The 25,763-nt window shown below is 42.5% G+C and overlaps 1 protein-coding gene across 8 annotated transcripts in view; it reads left to right on the top strand.

Annotated features, from left to right (window-relative positions):
- Pdm3 (POU-domain protein pdm3) overlaps positions 1-25,763 on the top strand; it is a 231,862-nt gene that overhangs the window by 158,072 nt on the left and 48,027 nt on the right. For 6 of the 8 annotated variants that reach the window (XM_076783810.1, XM_076783805.1, XM_076783808.1 and 3 more), the window contains exon 3: positions 22,343-22,405. The exons of the other annotated variants lie outside the window; for them this stretch is intronic. In XM_076783810.1, the coding sequence (XP_076639925.1) occupies positions 22,343-22,405 (63 nt within the window). The remainder of the gene's footprint in view (positions 1-22,342; positions 22,406-25,763) is intronic. 8 annotated transcript variants of the gene reach the window in all.

Below are 25,763 nucleotides of genomic sequence, written 5' to 3' on the forward strand. Positions count from 1 at the left end.
CAGAACTAACGTACAGAGTTAGCACGGGTTAGGTGCCTCGACTGCGGTCGCCATTATCATAATTGCACGTGGAGTTCCTTCGACGAAACTCGGCTGACCTGTCGCAATGGGAAAAGACGATGATCTCCTTCGGTGACCCGGAATCACCCTTCAGACCTTTTACTCCGGAACGTCTGCGAGATCTTGAAAGGAAATGCGGCCCGAGACGAACTTTTACCTACTTCTTCCCTAATTTTTCAACTGAAATCCCTCGTACCCCCGCACTAGGTCAGAAAAGTCGGTCATAGAGCCCGCGTCCGAGACGGCAGACACGTAATCTGATTCTAACTGTTGTACGGGGGTGGAACTTGCTCGATTTCGAAACAAGATTTGCTTCCGTGTACGCGACGTGCCGATCCGCACAGCCTGTTATCAACGACCATCATCGGCCATTCCCACTACACGAGCATATATCCTTAGCCAATTATTGAAGTTTAGGTAATATTCTGTAGAGACCTCCGTCGATACCTTCTCCGAAGAAACCATTTCTTTGCGATTTTAAATAAATCATTAACGTATGTGGCGGCTTTTGTAGGAAACAATGAACGAGATAACAGGAGGAAAAAAAGAAAAGGAGAGGGGAGGTATTGAATGGTCGATCGAGTACTTGTGAGAGAGCGTAGCCCTCTGTCGGCGAATGCGAAAACTTTGCTGTCCAAATTAACTCTTTTCTGTTTACTATATTAGATCGTTCCTACAGACTTCTTTAATTCCGAAAACCGAAATTAGAAAAGAAATTTTGCTTTCTGATTTTGCAGATAAACAAAATCTCTGTCTTCCGTTGAACTATTCATCGAGTAACGACGCTCTTCTTGGTTGATCAGCTCGATTCGTGTTCTCGGGATATTTATAGATTCCACATTAAATTTTACAGACTATTATCGCGTCTCCCACGCCGCCACGAAAGCTCTTGGCTCTTTAAAAAGGATTACGACAGAATTTAATAGCTCGTACACACTTAAAACGTTATATTCTGCTCTAGTTTCTCCGCGCCTTGAGTCCGGTACTTTGGTCTCCGTATTATGTCAACTACGAAACGATAAAAAGGGTCCAACGCAGATTTCTAACGCTTTCTACGAAAGAACCCACACTTGGAAAAATCCATTCAAACGCACTCGTAATACTAATTGGGTATTTTCCATCGTTCGAGCCTCGATTTTTCTACGTGATCTCATAAATAGAATATGTAGTCTTGTAAATACATATAGCAAGGTTTATAAAAATGGCGTTGACAAGTTGTCAAACCGTTGGGAGGAGGTTCATATTTTGACGAATAAAATACATTTCTCGAATTTCTCGTACGATAATACTTGAAGTTAACGCCTCGTTCTCGGAATGAGAATCACTGTTCCAGGTAGGGATTCCTTTATCACGTAGAATAAAGTTGCGAAGGCTCTCGGGGGCGGCCTTTCCCTCCATCGAAGAAGGGGAATCCGCTCGTAAAAGTGATACGCCTCTATTACGCCCGCGTCACATTTTATAATCGCTCGGATTAGAATTGTTCCGAGCCGTGTTCGAATCGTTCCTCCCTCCCCTATCTTCGGTCGTTGCATGTCACCCGCGTGTCTCGACGTGAACGACGTCCCGGTGAATTTATTTTCGCCTAGAAAACGAGAAATGGCCCGGAACGGTGCCATCGCGGCGAAAGATAAGCGTCGACTCGTGCGAATGATATGCACGCGTCGCGCTCGCGGGTTGACACCTTCGCTAATCGGCCACGTTGGGACTATCATGGACGGTTCGACCGTGTGCCATGATATACCCTGGCTGACGGCGGAGGGACGGACCTGTGACGATATTAGGGACGTGTTAGGTTTGCCGAGGGATCCCTCCGGGGACAACAAAAGGACCACACGCACCGGGACGTACCAATGGACAACGTTATATTGCGCTGAAATTGCCCTCACCCGCCGGCCCACCGCAATCTTTGACCCTCTTTTTCGACTCCCTCCCACCAAGAACAACGCAATAGTTTTTTATTCCCGAATAAATTTAACCGCTCTGTTACTGCACTCGTTTAAAATCATTCTTCGACCGTGGTTGTTTCAAATTCGACGACTACGTATTTTCTAGTTTTCATAGATGAGGCGTTGGAGTTGCAACACTTTATTTGAATAACTTAACCCTGATATAATCTTAAGAAACAGTAGTGAGGACATTAATTCTTAGGATTACTTGGCCGATCGTTTCAGAAAGGAAATAAAGCGCTATTATTTCGCTACTCAAAATCTTAAAAAGTAATCCTGATCCAGGCTAGCAAAAAGAAATTTCACAAGCGAAAGGGTAAAATTTCCGAGTGCTGTCTGGTTTCGATGGATTCTAAGGAAAGTTAGACAGACCGGGATTGAATTTTTGCGCCCGTTGAACGCGGGAATGATTAAAAGGCGAGGACTTATGCGTGTTAAGGGATCGGGGGAGCCGGCATTAGCGGGTATACGTAACAGGACCATCGAATCCGAATTTCGAGAATTCCGGTAGCTTTTAACGCCCATCCTGGCATCGCCCGAACTCGTGTTAGGCCGGGGCCGGTCGACGTACGATCGCCCGATGTGCACGGACTTTGCTCGGTGGCGATGGTGTTCTCCCACTGCTGAGTTGGTAGCCCTGCCTGGCTGTGCCTGCCTGCCACCACCTCATTTGAATTTCTAATTAGGAAACCTCCATGCAATTATTGGATTAATGTAAATTACGAGAGCTGGCTCGGTCTCCGCCACCGCTACCGCTACCGCCGCACAAGGGTGGAGCTGTCTCTCTTCCTCTCCCTCCCGCCGCCTTTCCCTCCATCTCCCTCTGGCCGTCTCTTTTCGTTTCGGCCTAACTCGCTCCCGTAATCTCGCCCTCTCTCTCCTCCTTTATCTGACAGTTTCTCGCTCTCTCTCCCGCCCCTCGTCGCGTTCAACCCCTTATCGTTTCTCCTTTGCGTTCGCTGTCTGCGTCCGTCTCTCTTTTGCCGCCACTCTTCTCCTCCGCTGCCCTCTCCTGCCAGCCTACCCTTTCCTTCGGAAAGCCTCTCTCTCTCCTCTCTCGGCGGGGGGTTGAGGATAATTAAAATCCGTTGATTAATATGTAAATTTAATAAGATTACTGTTCTAGGAATGCCCGGTGCAGACAAGCGGCTGTACCGCGACTCCTTGTATCGGAGAACCGGGGGTGTGTCTGTTGTAGCGTTTGATTGTCATTCGAGCGGACGCGAGTGCTGGATTCCTTGTCGCCGCTTTTTCGAACTCGCCCGACGCTCTTCCTTCGCGTAAACAGGAATTCTTGTCTCCCTTACCTCCGTCAAATTCGTTTCAGATGAATTTAGACTTAGGCGATTCGTCCACGACGAATATATTTACGCGTCGAATTCGTTTCGTTAGCTTAAAAAATGTCGATCGTTCGCCGCTACAATGTAGAAACATCGCAAGAAGTAGCGGATGCGGTAAAAATGACAAGTGCAGGGAAAATATATTCTCACGGATATTAAACTCCAATGAAAGCCATTTGCCCTCTGACATTTCTCGGTCGACTCGCTTATATTTATTGTACGTCTTGCGTGTTAACTACGTAATTATAGAACGCGAACATAATACTTTTCAATTAATTACTGGGTACACGAAAATTATATATTGCCGGACGAAAGAAAGATCGATCTCGGAAGATATTGCGAGTAGCATTGTGTCGGACGTTTTAATTAGCCTTTGCAAGGCGTGCGATTAAGCAAAAATTACTCAACATTGTCCACTTTTTACGTATCGCGTTACTTTCGATCCTATTAGACTGTCTTTCTCAAACATTTAATTTACGAAAGTTTGGTAGAAATATATTTTTAAGGTATGTATTGCTTTCTATATTAAATATTCTCTTTTTCAACCCCTGAAGCCTCCTATTTTGGAGAACAGTTTGGACCTCGATGATCGACGACAGAGCAACTGTAGCTTTTCTAGTATCAATCTTGCCAAGGAAAGAAGTCTTTTGTTTTTTTATTAGATACAATTGCGGCTCTACTATAATAAAATAAGTAAACTTAAGACAACATTAAGACACATTGTCCACTTTTTACGTATCACATTCCCTCTCATTCTGTCTTTCTCAAAGATTTAATTCACAAAAGTTTGGTAGAAATATATTTTCAAGATATCCACTGTTTTCTCTATCACACATTCTCTTTTTCAACCCCTGAAGCCTCCTATTTTGGAGAACAGTTTAAACCTCGATGATCGACGACAGAGCAACTGTAGCTTTTCTAGTAACAATCCTGCCAAAGAAGGAAATCTTCTGTTTTCTTATTAGATTCAATTGTGACTCTACTATAATGAAATAAATAAACTTAAGACAACATTAAGACACATTGTCCACTTTCTACGTATCACATTCTCTCTCATTCTGTCTTTCTCAAAGATTTAATTCACAAAAGTTTGGTAGAAATATATTTTCAAGATATCCACTGTTTTCTGTATTACACATTCTCTTTTTCAACCCCTGAAGCCTCCTATTTTGGAGAACAGTTTGAACCTCGATGATCGACGACAGAGTAACTGTAGCTTTTCTAGTAACAAATCTTACCAAAGAAGGATATCTTCTGTTTTTTTATTAGATTCAATTGCACCTCTACTATAATAAAATAAGTAAACTTAAGACAACATTAAGACACATTGTCCACTTTTTACGTATCACATTCTCTCTCTCTCACTCTGGCTTTCTCAAAGATTTAATTCACAAAAGTTTGGTAGAAATATATTTTCAAGATATCCACTGTTTTCTGTATTACACATTCTCTTTTTCAACCCCTGAAGCCTTCCATTTTGGAGAACAGTTTGAACCTCGATGATCGACGACAGAGCAACTGTAGCTTTTCTAGTAACAATCCTGCCAAAGAAGGATATCTTCTGTTTTCTTATTAGATTCCATTGCGACTCTACTATAATGAAATAAATAAACTTAAGACAACATTAAGACACATTGTCCACTTTTTACGTATCACATTCTCTCTCATTCTGTCTTTCTCAAAGATTTAATTCACAAAAGTTTGGTAGAAATATATTTTCAAGATATCCACTGTTTTCTCTATTACACATTCTCTTTCTCAACCCCTGAAGCCTCCTACTTTGGAGAACAGTTTGAACCTCGATGATCGACGACTGAGCAACTGTAGCTTTTCTAGTAACAATCCTACCAAAGAAGGATATCTTCTGTTTTCTTATTAGATACAATTGCAACTCTACTATAATGAAATAAATAAACTTAAGACAACATTAAGACACATTGTCCACTTTTTACGTATCACATTCTCTCTCATTCTGTCTTTCTCAAAGATTTAATTCACAAAAGTTTGGTAGAAATATATTTTCAAGATATCCACTGTTTTCTGTATTACACATTCTCTTTTTCAACCCCTGAAGCCTCCTATTTTGGAGAACAGTTTAAACCTCGATGATCGACGACAGAGCAACTGTAGCTTTTCTAGTAACAAATCTTACCAAAGAAGGATATATTCTGTTTTCTTATTAGATTCAATTGTGACTCTACTATAATGAAATAAATAAACTTAAGACAACATTAAGACACATTGTCCACTTTTTACGTATCACATTCTCTCTCATTCTGTCTTTCTCAAAGATTTAATTCACAAAAGTTTGGTAGAAATATATTTTCAAGATATCCACTGTTTTCTGTATTACACATTCTCTTTTTCAACCCCTGAAGCCTCCTATTTTGGAGAACAGTTTGAACCTCGATGATCGACGACAGAGCAACTGTAGCTTTTCTAGTAACAACCCTGCCAAAGAAGGATATATTCTGTTTTCTTATTAGATACAGTTGCGACTCTACTATAATGAAATAAGTAAACTTAAACCAAACATAGATGATACAACTTAAAGAAATCCATGTCCTAGCGTCACATTATCATCGAACACAGAGATAACAAGAATTTTCTTATCAAAATGATCGCAAAGGGAACGATCGAAGTTAAATAAAGCCCGACTAATGTTTTGTTTTATGATGATGTTTTATTCTTTCGGCGGGGAGGACCGCACGTACGGTGAAAAAGAGGGACGGAGAGAAAACATGTGGCAGGGAGGAAGGCCGGGGGCCCGAAAGGACTCGGCGACGACAGGCAATTTTTGTCCCTGCGTAAGCTAAAAATACAATTTGAAAAATCCAACAATACCGGCCAATTCGCAGGAAAATGCGCCAGTCACCCGAACGCCGTCGGTATTGTTCGCCGGCTGGACACAATGCGCCCGATTGGCGGTCCCGTATTTTTACAACATTCGCGACTTTTTCCGTGCCCACCCCTCTCCCCCGACCCCTTCGCGATCCTGGCGGCCGCGCCACCCAGGCAAACCACCTTTTTTGTTTCCTTTCTACTCCTTTTTTTTCGACGACGTCGGTTTGCCGCACGCGTGGCTCGCGCGCCAAAACCGAGCGTAATCGTCGCCGCGTTACGCCGCGCCGCGATTTGCATACCAGAGCCGAGAAGTGCCGGCCGCCGTGCTTTTTTCCGTCCCCCTGCACACCCCCTTCCCCCGGTCACCCCGTGTCCGACGGGATAATCCGCAAAAACCGGCGCGTTTCTCGAAACTCCGAGCCCCGGGCAACAGTCTCAGTGTCCAGTCACGGGTCTCTATCCTAAGTTCATTAAAAAGGTATTTCGGTCCGGGAACCTCGAATTTGGACCCTCTTATTAAATAAAAAGAAGCTTATCGATTTTAAAGTTCTTCATTTCGAGTGGAAGCTTAACATTGCACCGATAATCGGGGAAGTTGATTGTTTTCATCTTTGTGGTTCCTTTGAAAAAATGTGACACGTATTTTTGTAGCATCTGACATCCTTTTTGAAGGGGTGGGAATAGCCCCCAATCTCAGAAATCAGACTTTTTAAAATTGTGCGCGAATTTTTATTCGATATTATTTTAAACGATATATGATGCATTTCCATTTTCGAAACTATGTTTAGCCTTTCAGAGCGGATGTCAGCCGATGGAAACTATGCGAAATATTTTTTTCGAAAACTACCCCTCCCATAAATTCATCAAAATCGATGCGAGCAAGTTTCGATACAACACGGAACGAGTTTGCCGTGTTGTAGGATGGCTGCATAAAAATCGCGATCATAGTACGGAGCGTTTTCGTAACAGTAAATGTCTTGCAGGGATATTCCACGACAATGCGCTTTCGAAACTGATGAAAATCGATTTTTGTTAAACTGTCGGCGCGCAGGATATCCCCTTAATTATGGCGGTCGCTTTGCGGGAGCCTCTGGCGAATCAAGTAGTACGAATTTTTAATTGCGCCGCGAGGTCGACGGAACGCGCCGCGAAAATATCGTTGTGATTAGCGGGATTGTATTATGAGAAACTTGTAACGAGACGGGTTCAATTAACGGATTTCCGCGGGAATCGCGGGACTGACGGCCCGTCGCTGGCGGCTTTTGTTTTTTCACCGTCAGGTGCCATCGCTGATACACGGCAAACCTGGTCCACGCATCGAGTTGTAAGCCGAGGAGTATTCGAAGCGATCCGAGCGTTCCTATCTCTGCGAACATTCGCCCTTACAAACGATCGATTACGCGTTGATTACGTTTTCGATGTTTAAACGGCGACCAAAGTATCGCTTTATCGATATCTTTTTCTCATTACTTTGGAAACGTTAGGCTTTTTAATTCGCAATTTTTCTCTTACGATTAATCCACCGAACATCGATTACAAAAGTGTGTATTTTCGTAAAAAGTCTCGCACTCGTCACCCTCTCCGATTTCCAGCCGCCATTTCGCGTTACAAATTTCTGTCGCGCCAGAAACGACGCTCAACTCGTTCCCCCGCGTCCGGGAATTTTTTTTTCATTTCCGAAACAGTGCGCAACGATATCCGCGTATCGACGTCGCGCACGAATACGACTATTAGTAATGAAATGGAGCACCAAACGAAAAAGGCCAGGAGATTCCGTCGGATCAAGATGAAAACAGAATAACGGCTGCCATATTGACAAAAGTACAAACACAACGGAAGCTCCTCTATACCGTGCGTCAGCTATCAAACGCGATTGATACGACACGTAGATAACGCCCGCGATACGTCGGTGTTCGCAAATCCACCCACCGCGCAACAAAGAGATTCATTATTTTTAATTAAACAAAACAATAATACCCTTATTAATTGATTAATTAAAGATCATGTATGCATTACGTTGTTCCATCGACGACGCTGCCCGGTTAATCCGCCATTCGACCTTTTGGACGCCGCTTATTACGCCCCGGCTTTTACACCAGGAGTTTCGCAGGAACGATGCGCGAATAGGCGGGTCGGGAGGGAGAAAAAATTCGCTCGTCGTATCATTGTGTTTGTCCGGTCGGCCGTGATCGCGACGCGGGTTTTATCAATACGCCGTTTTCGGCGGGATAATAGCCTGACTTTTTGCCCGCGCCGCATCCCAGGACTTCTCATCGATCGTAAATTTAATGAAGTTGTATCAGTTATCGACTGGTCGGCTTTTTTCTTTGCAATTTTAGTAATTAATTTCTCGATACAGCCTCGGCGCCGGTGTCGTCCAACACATTCGTCGGTAACCCATCATTTTGCATACGGTTCGAGTCGCTTATGCGTCACTATCTTTGCGACAATCCACCCCCTCGTCGCATACCATGGCGCAGTTTTATACTTCGCCATCTGGAACTCTCGACACGTCCACTGCAGCCTTTTTTGCAGACGTTAATATTCGATGGTATCGATCAAGTATAGTCCGGGCCGCGATATAGCGAGCTCGTAAACTCGAGTAAGTGTCAAAACTTACACGTTTCAGCTCCCGAAACAAGTGAATTGACAAAAATAGTGTCAAGATTTATGTGGTACCAATAATCCAAAATGTTTTTAGAAATCCGAGATGTATAGTCCGGGCCGCGATATAGCGAGCTCGTAAACTCGAGTAAGTGTCAAAACTTACACGTTTCAGCTCCCGAAACAAGTGAATTAACAAAAATAGTGTCAAGATTTATGTGGTACCAATAATCCAAAATGTTTTTAGAAATCCGAGATGTATAGTCCGGGCCGCGATATAGCGAGCTCGTAAACTCGAGTAGGTGTCAATACGAGCAGCTAAGGGCCTTAGACCATAGTCAAGGCCGTACGAAGAAAAGCTTTACTAGTGTCGCCATTTTTAGAGGTATCGTGACGAGTAAAGGTTTTACTCGAGTCTTTAATATCTTAATTTACCTGTTTATAATATATGCAGGTAGAAAATGAAAAAAGGTAGTGCAATTACGGACACGGAAAGACATTTAGATGTCATATACGGCCCTAAGTGCCGCAGCAGTAATTGGTCCCAACCCTCAAGAGTTTAGTTTACGACCTCGCTATACCGTGGCCCGGACTATACCCCTCTTATTAGATTTTCATAATATACAGATTGTGTCGGTAATAGTAACATAACCGGGAATCGAGCGACTCTACGCGAGAAAGTAGTTCGAAAACGTAGAACAAAATGTGTTCGTACGGTGTTTGGTTTTTGAGATAATCGAATTTGAATAATTGTACAACCTTCCTGACGCGTCTGTCTATCGCAGGTAGTTTCTACTTGCGATATTCAGGTAGTTCAAGGATTTTTGCAAAGAGCAAAGATTTGCAAATGGAATAATTTTGTTACGTTCGTTTTAATAATAATAATATCGAGGACGACTTTATCGACATCGATCGATTACATATTTTAAGTCGCTAAATTATTTGAAGGGAACCTCTGGCCGAATGAAATATATAAAACGAGATATAAAATTTCAGGTTTATTTGTACAGTTTTCTTGAAATAATAGATGGGAACCGGGGTATTCTGTAAGCGAGTTAAATGGTATATTTAACTTTTCAATGTTATATTAAATACTGTAAGATGAAGGTAATCGATACAGTTGTGAATAAATATTCATAATTTTTCCAATGATGCAGCAATATCCTCGGAAGATTGGTACTTAAATGTCATGGGTCAATCTCAATTACAATTTTAAATCACTTTGTATAAATCAACTTGCCCCTCAAAATATTAAAATGATACAAGAGAAATATACCTCGAGGAATGATAATTTCCAAAGATCAATGTATTAAAAATAGACAATAAAATTATCCACATGTTTCTATATTCAAAATTTTCAATATACTGTTACGGGACAGATATACAAAGATACTATGCGATTGACGTTAGATATTTCCAATTCCAATTAGGTTAAAACGAATGACAACAATAACAATAACACAAGTTTTTCCATTAGTTATTCGCCTATATATTTTAATATCTTCTTCGAATGAACGAAATATTTAAAAGGTAAATTAAACGTTGCATTTATAGTTTGAACATTCCAATTATTCAAACAAGATTTTAAAATACATGACTTAAATAACTGATGAAGACTTGTATTATTAATTTTTCACTCCGGTATCCGGCAATTTATATATGAGAGCATTTTTTTATTACGATAACGTTGTTTCAAATTTATACAACATTTTGCAGAGTTCATTTTACATAATTACAAGTTGTTAATCAAGTGAAATTTATTAAAAATATTAATATATTTCTCTCGTTATATACGAAATTACCACCACTCGTAAAATGTTTATTTGCGATATCTCGATTGAATTCTTTTTATTAATTACATTTTCTGAAAGCGTAGAATCTGAATCTTTTCAAATACTATACAAGTTAAAATTTTTAATTTTAACCGGAGAAGGTCATTCTGCGTCAAAAAGGAAGTCAAAAGTAGAAAATAAATTTTTTCAGTACGACACTTCGTTTTCGAGGAAATCGACTTCGAATATTTACGGAGTACGCGTGCAAGTAGAAATAGCAAATAATAGTCAGACGCGCCAAGGCAACTTCTACACGTATGCAACAAATTTCTAAATTCAATTATCTTGAACTGGAAGCATTATATAAGAAACATTTACCCATATCTTCGACTTATTTATTCCCATAGAATCTAATAAATTAATTTCTGGGACACTCCGTGTGTACATCAAATTTTGACACAAATATTAAAAATTGACACGTTAAAAGTTTCCCTTCTCAGAAATCTCCACAGAACCCTCTCTAAGCATAAAATGAAATAACCAAATAAAACAATAATCGATTGTTTGAACCACGTAAGGGTCGGTACCCCCTTAAATAAACTAATATCCCAATTATGCCGCGTTTCTTCTGCCGTTAATTCGAATTCGCCGCGAAAGGCGGTGCCATTATTGTTACCTCGGGCCGTTGTTTATAGTTTTAACGAAAGATTGTCCGCTGGCGAAACGTTTCGAGGTCGTCGGCCGTATGAAAGTATGTTTCCGCGCGCGGAAATAACGTCGTGTAGCCGGAAACGAACGGCGAAAATTGGAAAAAATACATTAACGACGGGGAACCTGAATCGGGGAAAATGGTGGCGTTGTTTAAGCCGCGGGTAAGGTTATTTTCAAACGTACGGCCGCGCGTGAAGAGTGCATAAACTTCCTGGTGACGCAACGCGGCGAGGGCACAAAACCGCGCGCAACTTGCGGCGGCGAATGCGCGATATAAAACGCCTTTGTCTTGCAAAAACCCGCAGACGTATATCATGCGAGGCCAGGCCACCGGGCATTGTTTCACTCTCGCATAATTACTGCGAGTCACGTTTTAAAGTTGAATTTCACCTAAATAAAGCTTAATGTTATTATCGCGGCCACCGGCGAGCCGCCATTATGAGCTGGTTACAGTCTCAAATGTCATTGTACCGCGTGATCGTTTTCGCGATATTAAGGCGAAACGACGTTTTTCCACTGTTTTTCACATCGCGCCGCGCCGCGATCGACGTTAATTAGATGCACAGCACTGAAAAAAACTACCGCCCCGACCCCCCTTCGTCGTCGTTTATTGCGCGCACTTGGCATTAACTTTATGGGCGTCCCCCCAACCCCTCGTCGTCCAATTTCGTCTAATAATAAAAATAACAGGAGTAATATCGGCTTTCTGACGGTACAATTAACCGCGCGTAGAGCTTTACGCGGGGACATATACCGCGAGCAGAAGGAAAAACGTTCCCGTTTAGGGGCTTTCAATATCCCGCGGGAACAAGAGAATCTTTTGTAACGACGCTCCAACTTATTTCTAACACGGGATTATTTAATTCGAGGCACGAACGGTTTCATTAACCGTCGGGAACAACCGTCAAATAGCCTTTATCGCGTGTTTCAACGCGCACCATAAATACAAAACCACTCGACTCTCTGTCAGTAATAAAAATAATAATAATAGCAGAAAGCAATTCTCTTTTTCTTTAACCCTTTGGCACTGGGGGCGATAATAAATGCGGAACTATATTATTTAAACGACATTTTCGACTTTTTGGCTTTGATGTACGTAGGGGCCCTGTTCTAGTCGAAATAATGAAAAGTTAATGCACGAGATTTGTTTTCGTTCACGATAACTGTTATCGAGGAGCTGAATTTATTCGAGTTGTTCGTATTAGTCACACTAACGTTGTCCCATTTCAGTCCACTTTTCCCTTACTATTCAGTTTACTTTGTTTACTTTGAAAGAACCTGAAGTCCCCTTTGTTTGTCATCCACGCTTCCGTAGTCTCGTAAATTCTACCGAAAACATCCCCCAAAAAATGTTAATTAACGTCACCTGCTAGAAAGAAATTATTATACAGGGTATTCGACCACCCCTGGGGAAAATTTTAATGGCAGATTCTAGAGGCCAAAATAAGACGAAAATCAAGAATACCGATTTGTTGATCGAGGCTTCGTTAGAAAGTTATTAACGTTTAAAGTTACACCTGTAGAACGACAATTGTAGAACAACTGTGTGCGTTAGTGGAACTTTGAACGTTAATAATTTTTTAACGAAGCCTTCATCAACAAATTGGTATTCTTGATTTTCGTCTTATTTTGGCCTCCAAAATCTCCCATTAAAACTTGTATTTGTCAGAATTCTAAATTCACTATCCATACAAAGGATCCAAATTAAATCTGCACGGGCGATACACGCTTTTCGACGGTTTACGTATCTAAAGGGCGCGGAGTATATTCTGTAAAAATTACGAGGCCGGTAATACGTGTAAAAAAATGTTGCTCCACGGAACAAAATTTCATATTTCTAGACAAATTTCATTCGCGGCGTTTCCATTCTCGATCATTGTCTTCGGCGTAATGAACGCAACAATATACAGATTTCATGTATTCTCCGTAATAAATATTCTATAGAAAAAGCATCAAAGAATTCGCTTTTGAATGCCGCTGGAGGAACAGTCGGGGTCGCTGAAGGGGCCAGCTAGTCGGCATAATGGGACACCCGTTAGAAATCTAACGGCAAAGGAAACATTGGTGGCGGACAAAGTGTCCGCGCGGCACGCGATAGTTTTAATAGTATTAATTCTACGCGGAATTACTTTGTCGCTGAACAGTAATGAGGAGGTCGTAAAGCGTCGGCGTAACGAGTCGAGTAAACCGGTGAGCGCGTTTTCCTCGCGCTTTTGCCTTATTGTTATCAAAATTTGTTTTCTTCCCGTCCCCGTTTGACGTTCGCCACAACGGATTCGAGTGTCGCGGGACTGTTGGAACGCGTTCGCGGAAGGAGTCGCAAAGAACGTGTCAGAAATTACACGGGGCCCTTTCATTTTTCCTTTTTCTTTTTTTTTTCATAGTAAAGCGGCAACGAATTTAATTAAAACGATGTCCATACAGAAGTTTGTATTTCTTTCTTTTTTTATTTTGTACGAGTCGACTGTGAGCCACCGTTAATTAATTACAGAATATAAACGCAAGTTCCGTGCCGCCTTGCGCCAAGTTACTTACGAGCAGGAAAGAAATTAATGAGACGCGATTGGATGAATTTTTGAGCCCGGGAACGGGGAACGACGATGGAAGTTAATGGTCGGATCGCGAAATCATAAATTTTGTCGTTCGAAAGTTGGACGGAAGTCGCGTTCTTGCGACGCGAGTACGGAATCACGCTGCGACGCGTATTCCTGATCGATGGCAATTCCCTGCAATTATTACTTCCGGCTGACAACGCGTTTCGGAATAACAGCTGTTCGCGTCGGTCCTTTGGCGCGTTGCTATTGTTAAGCAATATCCCTAATGCAGTGTCGATTCATAAATACTCGCGCGTACATACGTGCCCGCCGCGACATTACTGTAAATGACGACTATCGCGGACCGTGTATAACTGGACGTTACACGGCTAGCATATAAACGTTGCTTGCACCGCTCGATGAACAGTAATTACGCGCGGTGCGTTTGCCACTGATTCGCCCTCGTTCGCGGAAAAAGAAAATGTTACCAGCAGAGAGTCGCGAATGACTGCTGGATTCTATCGTGCGCGATAGTCGGTGTCCCTGCGATCGTTTATCACTGGATCGGCCGGTTAGGTGAGATGTTAGGCTCGCCAGGGCTCGCCAGGGCTCGCGAGACGGCTCGACGTTTACAAGAATCAACGGATGTAATCGTTGTTGCACGATCGTGGTTCGAACAACGTTTGCATTGGCGGATTGAACTGGGTTCTACTTTGAATTAAGATCTCCATGGCAATTAATAGACTATGAATGTTTATGCACGTAAGATGCAAGTACTTCAATATTTACAGTCATGTTTTTTTATAAAATGAACAACGGTGTTTGGAAAAGTGTGACTTTCTTTCTATTTATTAGATGACTAAAACTTCAAGATTTTGACCTCTTTGTTTTCTGGGACCTCCTCAAGAATGTTCTAAAAACCTCTTCTCCTTTAATAATTGAGGGTCTTAACAAACATTTGTCTTTCGTTTTCTATCTGCTTAGGCGAATTTTCAAGCTCGCCTGTGTTTTATAGTTGTTGGTATATGTCACCAACATCTTTTTTAGAGTCTTCTCCGGGCAAATACAGATTTTAAAATATAAACAAGTATAGACTTACAATAATCGACGGGTAATCGGAATTCTCGTAATCGACGTTCTACTATACTCGCAGAAAAGACCACATACGTACGTACCGGACTATCAACTTCGAAAAAAGCGTAGAATTTAAAGAATAAAACCGATTGGAAAGATCCCGGATCCAGAGCTGTAATTCTCGATAACAAACGCGAGCAATGACAGGGGTGGTTCGGTGGTTGGTTGGACTCGCAATAATCGACGGGTAATCGGAATTCTCGTAATCGATGTTCTACTATACTCACAGTAAAGACCACATACGAAAATACCGGACTATCAACTCCGAAAACAAGCGTAAAATTTAAAGAATAAACCCGATTGGAAAGATCCCGGATTCAGAGCTGCAATTCTCGAGAACTAACGCGAACAATGACAGGGGTGGTTCGGTGGTTGGTTGGACTCGCAATAATCGACGGGTAATCGGAATTCTCGTAATCGATGTTCTACTATACTCACAGTAAAGTCCACATACGTACATACCGGACTATCAACTTCGAAAAAAGCGTAAAATTTAAAGAATAAACCCGATTGAAAAGATCCCGGATCCAGAGCTGTAATTCTCGAGAACTAACGCGAACAATGACAGGGGTGGTTCGGTGATTGGTTGGACTCGCAATAATCGACGGGTAATCGGAATTCTCGTAATCGACGTTCTACTATACTCACAGTAAAGACCACATACGAAAATACCAGACTATCAACTCCGAAAACAAGCGTAAAATTTAAAGAATAAACCCGATTGGAAAGATCCCGGATCCAGAGCTGTAATCCTCGAGAACGAACGCGAACAATGACAGGGGTGGTTCGGTGGTTGGTTGGACTCGCAATAATCGACGGGTAATCGGAATTCTCGTAATCGATGTTCTACTATACTCACAGTAAAGACCACATACGTACATACCGGACTATCAACTTCGAAAAAAGCGTAGAATTTAAAGAATAAAACCGATTGGAAAGATCCCGGATCCAGAGCTGTAATTCTCGAGAACGAACGCGAACAATGACAGGGGTGGTTCGGTGGTTGGTTGGACTCGCAATAATCGACGGGTAATCGGAATTCTCGTAATCGACGTTCTACTATACTCACAGTAAAGTCCACATACGAAAATACCGGACTATCAACTTCGAAAAAAGCGTAAATTTTAAAGAATAAAACCGATTGGAAAGATCCCGGATCCAGAGCTGTAATTCTCGATAACAAACGCGAGCAATGACAGGGGTGGTTCGGTGGTTGGTTGGACTCGCAATAATCGACGGGTAATCGGAATTCTCGTAATCGATGTTCTACTATACTCACAGTAAAGACCACATACGAAAATACCGGACTATCAACTCCGAAAACAAGCGTAAAATTTAAAGAATAAACCCGATTGGAAAGATCCCGGATTCAGAGCTGCAATTCTCGAGAACTAACGCGAACAATGACAGGGGTGGTTCGGTGGTTGGTTGGACTCGCAATAATCGACGGGTAATCGGAATTCTCGTAATCGACGTTCTACTATACTCACAGTAAAGTCCACATACGAAAATACCGGACTATCAACTTCGAAAAAAGCGTAAATTTTAAAGAATAAAACCGATTGGAAAGATCCCGGATCCAGAGCTGTAATTCTCGAGAACTAACGCGAACAATGACAGGGGTGGTTCGGTGGTTGGTTGGACTCGCAATAATCGACGGGTAATCGGAATTCTCGTAATCGACGTTTTACTATACTCACAGTAAAGTCCGCATACGAAAATACTGGACTATCAACTTCGAAAACAAGCGTAAAATTTAAAGAATAAACCCGATTGGAAAGATCCCGGATCCAGAGCTGTAATTCTCGAGAACGAACGCGAACAATGACGGGGGTGGTTCGGTGATTGGTTGGACTCGCAATAATCGACGGGTAATCAGAATTCTCGTAATCGACGTTCTACTATACTCGCAGTAAAGTCCACATACGAAAATACCGGACTATCAACTCCGAAAACAAGCGTAAAATTTAAAGAATAAACCCGATTGGAAAGATCCCGGATCCAGAGCTGTAATTCTCAAGAACGAACGCGAACAATGACAGGGGTGGTTCGGTGGTTGGTTGGACTCGCAATAATCGACGGGTAATCAGAATTCTCGTAATCGACGTTTTACTATACTCGAAGTAAAGACCACATACGTACATACCGGACTATCAACTTCGAAAAAAGCGTAGAATTTAAAGAATAAACCCGATTGGAAAGATCCCGGATCCAGAGCTGTAATTCTCGAGAACTAACGCGAACAATGACAGGGTGTGGTTCGGTTTCCCGAATCCTGTGGTGAAATTCCATCATCTAGCGAGGAATTACAGCGTCCCAGATCATGGGCGTCGGTAACGACCTAATCTCCGAGAAGCTGAGGACCTTCGTTGGGCCGCGAACGAGCGAATTTTCCCCGGAGGGTAGGAAAAATTAGACGGCGCTCGTTCGCGGAGTCGGGGCACCGGGAAATTTGTTTATCGGCGTGCGAGCGGCCAGGGCATTAATACGCGGGCCGTCAGCGATAACCATTCTCAATATCCATAATTATTATCAGCGACGGGGGCCGTTGGCAGACCCGACGCACCACGTGACTCGTTCCCGTCGAAATAAAATGACAACGTTCATTTGCAAATGCGCGAAAGTGCATTATTTTTATTGGGTTTGTTAGTAGCCGAATCGACCGTCCGTGTGTCCGGGTTGCTGCTACGCGTTCACCCGCGTGTGCGTGGGTGTCCCGTAGAACGGCGAACGGGGGGCGGCAGGGGGGAGGATCGTGTGCGTGCGAACGCAAGCGTCAGCTTCGTTCTACAACGACGGCCAAAGGGAGTGTGACAGATTCGCTGGGGGAATTCGGCTGCCGATGGATTTTTTTTTTTTCCTTTTTACTGGAACGCTTCGGCTACGGAGAAAAACTGCGTCGATGTTTGGCAACGATTCCGGCCGGTCGAATCTACGTGTCACAGGAATTTATCTTTCTTTATGGCACCAGCGACGGAAATCTTTTTCCACGCTGGACAATTATTCCTGACCCGCGGGGTTTCCACGATAATCATTTTCAAGTGACTGCTTCTTTACAAAATTAATTAGCGATTGTCTTGAATGGAACTTCAACTTCTTGTTGCAATAATCTAAAAACTATCCCACAATCTTGACAGACTCGAAATTATTATTCAAATAAGAGAAAACCACTCTTCTCGATAATATTTTTAAGAATAATATTTATTTGAAAATATATGAATGAACATGAGCAACTGTACAAAAAGACAGTAGAGCGTGGTTAGATAAGGTTAGCACACATAGATATAGAAATGCATATATACACATACATATATATGTGTACACAAATGAATGTACAAAACATCGTTATTCTGTCTTATTGGCATTGACTGGCCGCACGGTGTCAGACTTGTTTGGCAGAAGATTCCAACATCAAGTGTAATTAGTATTGTGGCGGCTTGCTTTTGAAGGAAGACTTCGATCGAAGAGTGTATGTCGATCGAGCACTTGTGAGAGAGGTAGAGGTCGAGCGTAGCCCTCTGTTGGCGTCGCCACACTACACTCAGCTCTTCTCGGCTTTTTTCTTTCGTGAACGAGTGATTCGATGAACAAACAACAATGTAAAAAATCTTCTCCCAGGGAACTATTTGGAATTTGATTCAATTTCGAAGTAATATTGCAATGGAGGAAGAATTCGTTTATTCGCAAGATAAAATGGTCGTGTATCGCGGCCCCGATTTTTAGTCGCGTCGTTCCGGTCACGCCGGGCGCCGAATGGCCGCAAATCGGGCAAATATCGTAGCTTTTCCGCCTTCGGTGGAAAATTCGGAACGTAATCGGGCAGAGGGGCGAAGGAAAAACGGAGGTCTTGGCGGGCACGGAATCGGCGTTGATTTCAATTTGAAACCTCGACCAGTTTCGGTTGATGGTTTATATTCGCGAGCAGTCGATTTTAATAAACTCGATGTATACGGTTGGTCCCTTCTCTTTGTGGAGAAAGTTTCCGGGAGACCGCGCCGATTTTTAAATATAGTGCCGTAGGTTTGGCCACCAATGAGAGTTGGGTCGGGCGGGAACCGTACCACCGTCAAAGCTTTTCGCAAGCGTTCTCCGCTTGCCTCGCTGATCCACGAAAAAGGCTCGCCATCCGTGGAATCTTTTGTTTATAATTTTTTTGATCATTACCCAACAGGCTACTAATTCTGCCGGCGGGTGCATTCAAAATTTATCGACGGCGCGACAAAACGCACCCTCCAATATTTTTTTTATCCACCTCTCTCTCTCTCTCTCTCTCCCTCTATCTTTCTCTCTGTACCTTTCTCTGTCGCCCACGCCTCGCAACCCTTCTGTCTGCCCTGGTCTCTCCCTTTCTGTTGCTCGTTTCGTCTCGTTCTCTCCAGCCCGTACGTGCGCTCTTTCAAGCGCGTCCCACTCCCTATTGGACAGCGTTCAAAGGGTATTCAGAGTCGAAGGTCCGGAAATGGTTCGGTGAAAAAACAGGTAGACAGAGTTAGGCGCTTGTTTGTCCAAAGGATCCATCCGGGCATCGTGATTTTCCAAAAATTGAAACCCCGTCCATCGAGCGTGCGCCGACTCCTTTATCTCTGCTCAGCTAATTACACATTTGCCCCGTGAATGTTTCAAGCGTCAGTGGGAAATCATTTTTCCTACCCGACGCCTGCGACCGTGCTGCTGCATTCTCTTTAATATTACACCCCATTTATTATTAAACCACGGAGACAGCAGTGCCTCCGATAGAAACAGACAATCACGATAATATTCGACGTCTGTGAGGTTTGACGAGCTGCGAGTTCAAACTTTTATAATAAATAGAACACTTATACACGAAAAACACATGAAAAGTATAGTATTATGAATTCCAAACCGCTCGAAAGTTCGAGTACGAGTTCCCCGAATACGAGTGTCGGAAAAGCAACAGAAATTTCGATAAATCGGCGCGTCAGACAACCCCGGGATCTATAAAACAAAAAAGGCTTCGAGCGTTTATCGCAGAGTCGAATAAAACAATTTTACGGGCACCGGGGAACGCGAAAGACGCATCGAACCGCGAGGGGTTAACTATCCTTTGATCCTTCTTCCCATTTTCCGCGGTGCACACATAATTATCGTCGTTTAACCGTAATCGAAAATGTCTCTATTATTGCGTTTCGTTCGGGACCCGTCGGCGCGTTCGAGAGGTAATAAACCCGGCGCGTTCGTCAAAGAAAGCGTCGTTAATGAGACGACCTCGCGCATCCCGCGGTTGCAATTCTGCGCGACGAAGGGCATATTTGAAAAATGCAGAGAACCTCGAGGTGGCGGAAAAAAGGGTAACATTCGGAGATCGCAGTAGTCAGAGGTGGGGAGGCGGGACGGAGGTGGGGGGGGGATGGAGGCGAAAGCGAAGCCACGGTAGGAATAATGTGTTTAGACGCATGCATTTTTATCGCGCTACACCCCCGTTTGTCCGCCTCTCTGGCCGCGCAACCCCCCTCGTCGGTCCGAAGCTTTTGTTGTTTCCAATGCTTTATGTGAATTGCACTGTAAAATCTCATTATAGTCGTGTGCAATGCGTCCATTATATCCCATGCCAGAAACATTTTTCCCCCAACCCCCAATTTCTCGCCCTCCTTTTTTTCCACCGTTCGTACCGAAACATTCCCTAAATTTATACGTTCGTGCGACGCGCAACGGTCTAATTTGTTTCGCCGGAGAACAACGATCGCTGCGCGCAGCGATGGACGCTAATTACCCCGTCGGTTCATCCGATCGCCGTCCGATTTCGTCTCCGGATACGTTCGCGTGTCTTACGAGCGTCCTTTTTCCCCGCCATTCCCCCCGTTTTCCGGAGACTCGTGTTCTTTTTTTTATTCGTTCGTCCCTTTATCGTTGAGCAGACGCGGATATTTCACGGGATGATGGACGATTAACGAATTAAGATTAATTTCGAGTAGGGGTCTCGAGGATACTTCTGTCACTGGAAAGTTATTATCATCCTTCAAAAATTGAAATGAGCAATTCACAAACATTTTTTTTTACTGAAAGTTTATAGTTGCATCAACTGCAAAGGTTATTAACACTAGATTTACGGGCATTGATAGCATGTATATTTATTGATACCTCATGTTGACGATTACCTTAAAATACGATTTTTCTTTTAATTAAAATATGTATTCATGCCATTGCATCAATCAAATTCAACGTAAGTTGTTAAAAAATAATATTTACGTGTTCTGGAATTTTAAATATGGAATCTGACATCCGTCAAATTAACGACTGTACTAATAATTGCGGGACGTTAGGGGTAGCAAGAGAGTCTTCATAATCACTTTGTCTTGAGGTTAGCCATGATGTTCAGTTTTCTCCTCGTTTGCGTATACTTTCTGCATTCGATGATGATGTGGTAAATGGTTAGGTGTATGTTGCATATTTCGCAGATACTAGGACTATTGTTCAAGAGGTGTGCATGTGAGAATTTGCTGTGGCCGGTTCTGATTCGCGTTAGTGCTACTTGCTGTTTTCTATTAATTCACAAACATAGTTACTCGTTAAAAAGGTGACAAAATTGGCGCAAGACTCGATAGTGTTACGATGAACGTTATTTGAGGTTGAGCACCGTTTACGTTCGAGGTGTTAATGTATTTTTTATCTGAAGCTGGTATCGAATCTCGCGCATGCCGTTCGATGAAGAGATTCGACGGGCTATCCTGACAGCGGGATAAAGCAGCAGAGCGAATATGTCTCGACCTATTGGCCAACGACCACGGTCGATTCCTATTGCGCGCAGGATGAATTATCCACTAACGAACATAAAAATTTTTATGCTTTGCACTTTGCATTGTATCTCCGTGTGAGCATTAACAGTAATTTTCCTGACGAAATAAAAATTTTTATATTCTTCATTATATCTCCATGCGAGCATTACCGATGCGCTGACGAACTTTTCCTGGTGAAAATGAGTCCAAACACGACCTCGTTCTGTGTTATCGACATACTTTATTCGTAACCTTAAGAAAACAGAGTGTACTTAACATTATTTCCGTGACCACTGTTTTCAAGTATTTTTGGCGAGTGCACATGTGTCTCGGTTTAAGAATGATTTTTCTACGATATATGGCTTGTAATACTATGTGCTTTAAAATTTTATCAGGCTAAACCGCAAAGGTCATTGTCATGTAACTTTTTGTTCGATAACTGGATTGACTTGCACACGATTATTGGTACATAAGGATATTCAATTTATCTGTATTAAACAATTAGCCGTAGGAAGAAAAACGAAAGATAGAAACGATCGTTTTAACTAATTTCTAGAATTAGAAAGATGTGCTTGGACTCGTTTTTAACGGATAAATCTCGCCCATCCATTAGTAATACTCTTAAAATGATTTAATGAAAAACGTAAAAATTAAAATTTTCAGTCCTGGACAACTCAGTTTGACGCATCCTCCTTACCATTTTCGGACGTGGAACAGCGATCGCACGTAAGTGAACAATCGCTCGATCAGAGCAATTTACAACATTAAAACGAAGGATAGCGATATTTAAATTATTATGACGCACGCGAGGTACGCACATGTTGGAATCTTCGGTCGAAAAAAAGTTCAGAAATTCATTTAAATTTATTAAACGGGGAGCTCGAGAATTTTTACAAACGTCAAAATAATTCTTGCGTTGTTAAGAATCTTTTGTTCGCTTTCCTCGAATGAAAGGCCTTTGTGCCAACTCCGAACTATCGGCATTCTGCGGTAAATGCTGCTACAATCTTGGCAACCTGCAGTTTTCACGAGTTTGCTATATTTGTTACACCAAGTATGTGCTGGATCGATGCGACTTGGCCGTTTTCACCATTTTTCTTCTAAGATTCCTCGATGACCTTACCTCCTCGCCTAGGCGCGCATGTACAACGAACAGAGCTTAGAATTCGTAGCACAAAGTTGCCAGGAACGATCTATATCGGTGCTTTTAATGTTTATTATTCACGTTCCCCTTCGTAAGATAGAATTATTAACAACCAGTTTCATAAAACTTAGAAATATTAAGAATTTAATAATAGCGCGCGGTGGAATAACCGATTTTAAAATATAATACATCGTACTTGATTGGCAAATTAATCAAATTCATTACAATAACCGCCACAGAAGTGTATTTTCACGTACAAATGTAATATTCTGATATTCGAAATTCATTTCTAAAAAGAAACGTGACTTGCCGACAGGTCATGCGGCAGCCAACGCGTTAACACTTTGCTAATCGCGCGGTAACATGATTTAATTTAAAATTATATCATTCTTGCGATGTTCCGATTTATAGCATGACATTTTTATGATACTATTCAAGAACAGAATTAATATTTCATCGTATATACCTATGATGTTCAACGAAACAATTTCCCACGCAATTTTACTAACGTTACTAAAACCCATTTTTTTTCCAACGAAACAACCGATAAATCACTGTTTCCCTTAAACGCGAGTAAGTCCAAAAAGACTAGAATGATCCACAGAAGACCAGCAGCATAATTAACGTTATCCTTGAATTTACGAGCCATACAGTTAACACAATCATGTTTATCGCGCGCGTGCATGTGTGTGTACGCGTGTAAGCGCGTAATCCTGCGTGGCACAATGGGGGAAATCTGCCCGATCGGTTGTCGATGCGTTAAGAAGCCTGGGAGACTCGTACGGAAAAAGGTTGAATTTTTCAGCATAATGAGCAACCTCGACTGCTCAAAGTAGATTGCATTACGGCGATCGATCTGTTCTTGCAACAGCGCCGACGAACGGCCCGCTCGTGCCCGGTTAGAAAAGCTGATACAAATGACGATACATCATCGAGTCATTATTAAGCAGAAAGAAAGTCGGCTGAATAAAAGTACGGGACAAACCGTTAAGCTCAGACCGGCAAAGCGACTGGGAGGTTAATGGCGCGTCGTTGCGTATTCCAGCGGTGTTTGTTTCCTCGCAGTTGGCAATAAACTAAGATAAATGAATGTCCGTAGGCTAGGCCACTATTATTCCTTCGCTCGCTGCTTACATTAAGTTGCCCCGCATTAACGGCGATACGGAATGTATCGCGCCCATTACAACCTCGAATTCTCGATCGAACGCTCGTCTCGGTGCACGGAACAACGGGAAGCAGAGTTTCTTCAGGAACTCGAAATTTAGGATCTCGGTCCAGGAAGCTCGTACGGTCGAAGCAAAAAAAGGAAATCCAAACGAGGAACAAATCCGAATCCTTAAACTTTTTGTGACCTCGGTTGACTGCGGTTGGAATCCACAGTTAGTCGGAAAAAGATAATTTAAACATCGTGCTGCACGTTTCGCGAAAGTAGGGAGGATTTACAGCTCGAAAATGCATGGAGAATTTCTTGGTGATAATGACATTTAATTGTACGATGAATCGCAAACACAATATATTTTTCCGTTACATTAATATTCGAAATATTTTGAATAGTTTCCAAAGAAGAATTTAATATCGATTTTAATAATCTATAACAACCGATACAGAAGCATATTCTTTATGTACAAATTCAATATTCCGCAGCATATTGTTCCAAACAATTTTTTTCAAATTCTGTCGATTGAATCCCATTCTGCCTTTAATCGCGTTTTAAATTCTAATTTTAAAACTCTGGTTTTTCGGAATTTTATGCATTGCACAACTAAAGGTTATCATTATCGAGAAATGGCACACGTATTTTCGAACTACAATAAACTGTTAATATTTTCGCGAAAGAGACGCGAGAAGCGACGAATAGAGGGATAGTGATGCGTTCGAGTATTAGTGTAAGTAACTGTAATTTCTGGGGAATTTTCGAACCGAAAGTAGTTAATCGAGGGCTGGTAATTAACATGACATTTCGAGAGCCGCTCGATTATTCAAATTTGCGCGTTCGAAATTGTGCTGCGGAAATCAGTTCGATAATGGACGTTAAAAGTTCCGAGCAGTAATTCCCTATACCTTCGGTTCTTCGAGAATTTCTAACGATCCAAAGGGATCGTAATTTCTATACTTTTTCATACTCGCGACTACAAAAGAGACCCAGAGAGGCTACAGAAAAGGATGCAACGTTTATAAAAAATCTGATAGGAGTTTTGAATAATCTTTTACGAAAAAATAGTCCATGCATCGAAATGACGCTTCTAAGATTTCGAGTTTTATTCCTACCTTCGAGTATTGAAGCTTTCCAAACTCCGAGACTCTTCCCATCGAGCGTGGGCCCAGAAAACAATGGGATCCGCGTAAACGGGAATATCAATTCTTTCATTGCTAGCAAACCATTGCGTCCTCGTAGTTTCGTCGAAGTTTCACGACGCGGCAAAACGACGTTGGGGCTGGGAACGACGATAGCGTCGCGCGACTCGTCCGAATAACCCGTGGCGTCGTTACATTGTTAGCGTGGGCGTACGGATAACCACGGGAAACGTTACGATTCGTTCGCAGTCGCAAAACGCCGGCCGGAGAAGCCGCGAATCCATCGAGCTAAGGAGGCGAGTTCCTTGAGGGCACGCTGTGGCAGCGTCGGCAGTAATGTTGTCGCAAAATCCACTGTGAGTACGCCTCAAATTCCGGCGGAGGAGGCTCAGCTCGTAAAGCACAGGAAGATGCATGCCGGGATATTAAGGCCATTATCGCCGTTGCATATTCATGCCGTATTATAATGAAAATACAGTTTATTACCGAAGATTAACAGCTTCTTACGACGACGTGCACTTGCCGCCGCTTGGCGACTACGCTTCCCGTCGTTTTAGTAACCCCTTGCCAAAACCATTCGAAGGAGACGGAAACGTCGAGTTTATAACATTCTTGCCGCTGTCGGCTTCGCCTTGATTCGTACCA

Source organism: Colletes latitarsis, chromosome 2 (assembly GCF_051014445.1).
Source record: "Colletes latitarsis isolate SP2378_abdomen chromosome 2, iyColLati1, whole genome shotgun sequence".
Lineage (NCBI taxonomy): Eukaryota > Metazoa > Arthropoda > Insecta > Hymenoptera > Colletidae > Colletes > Colletes latitarsis.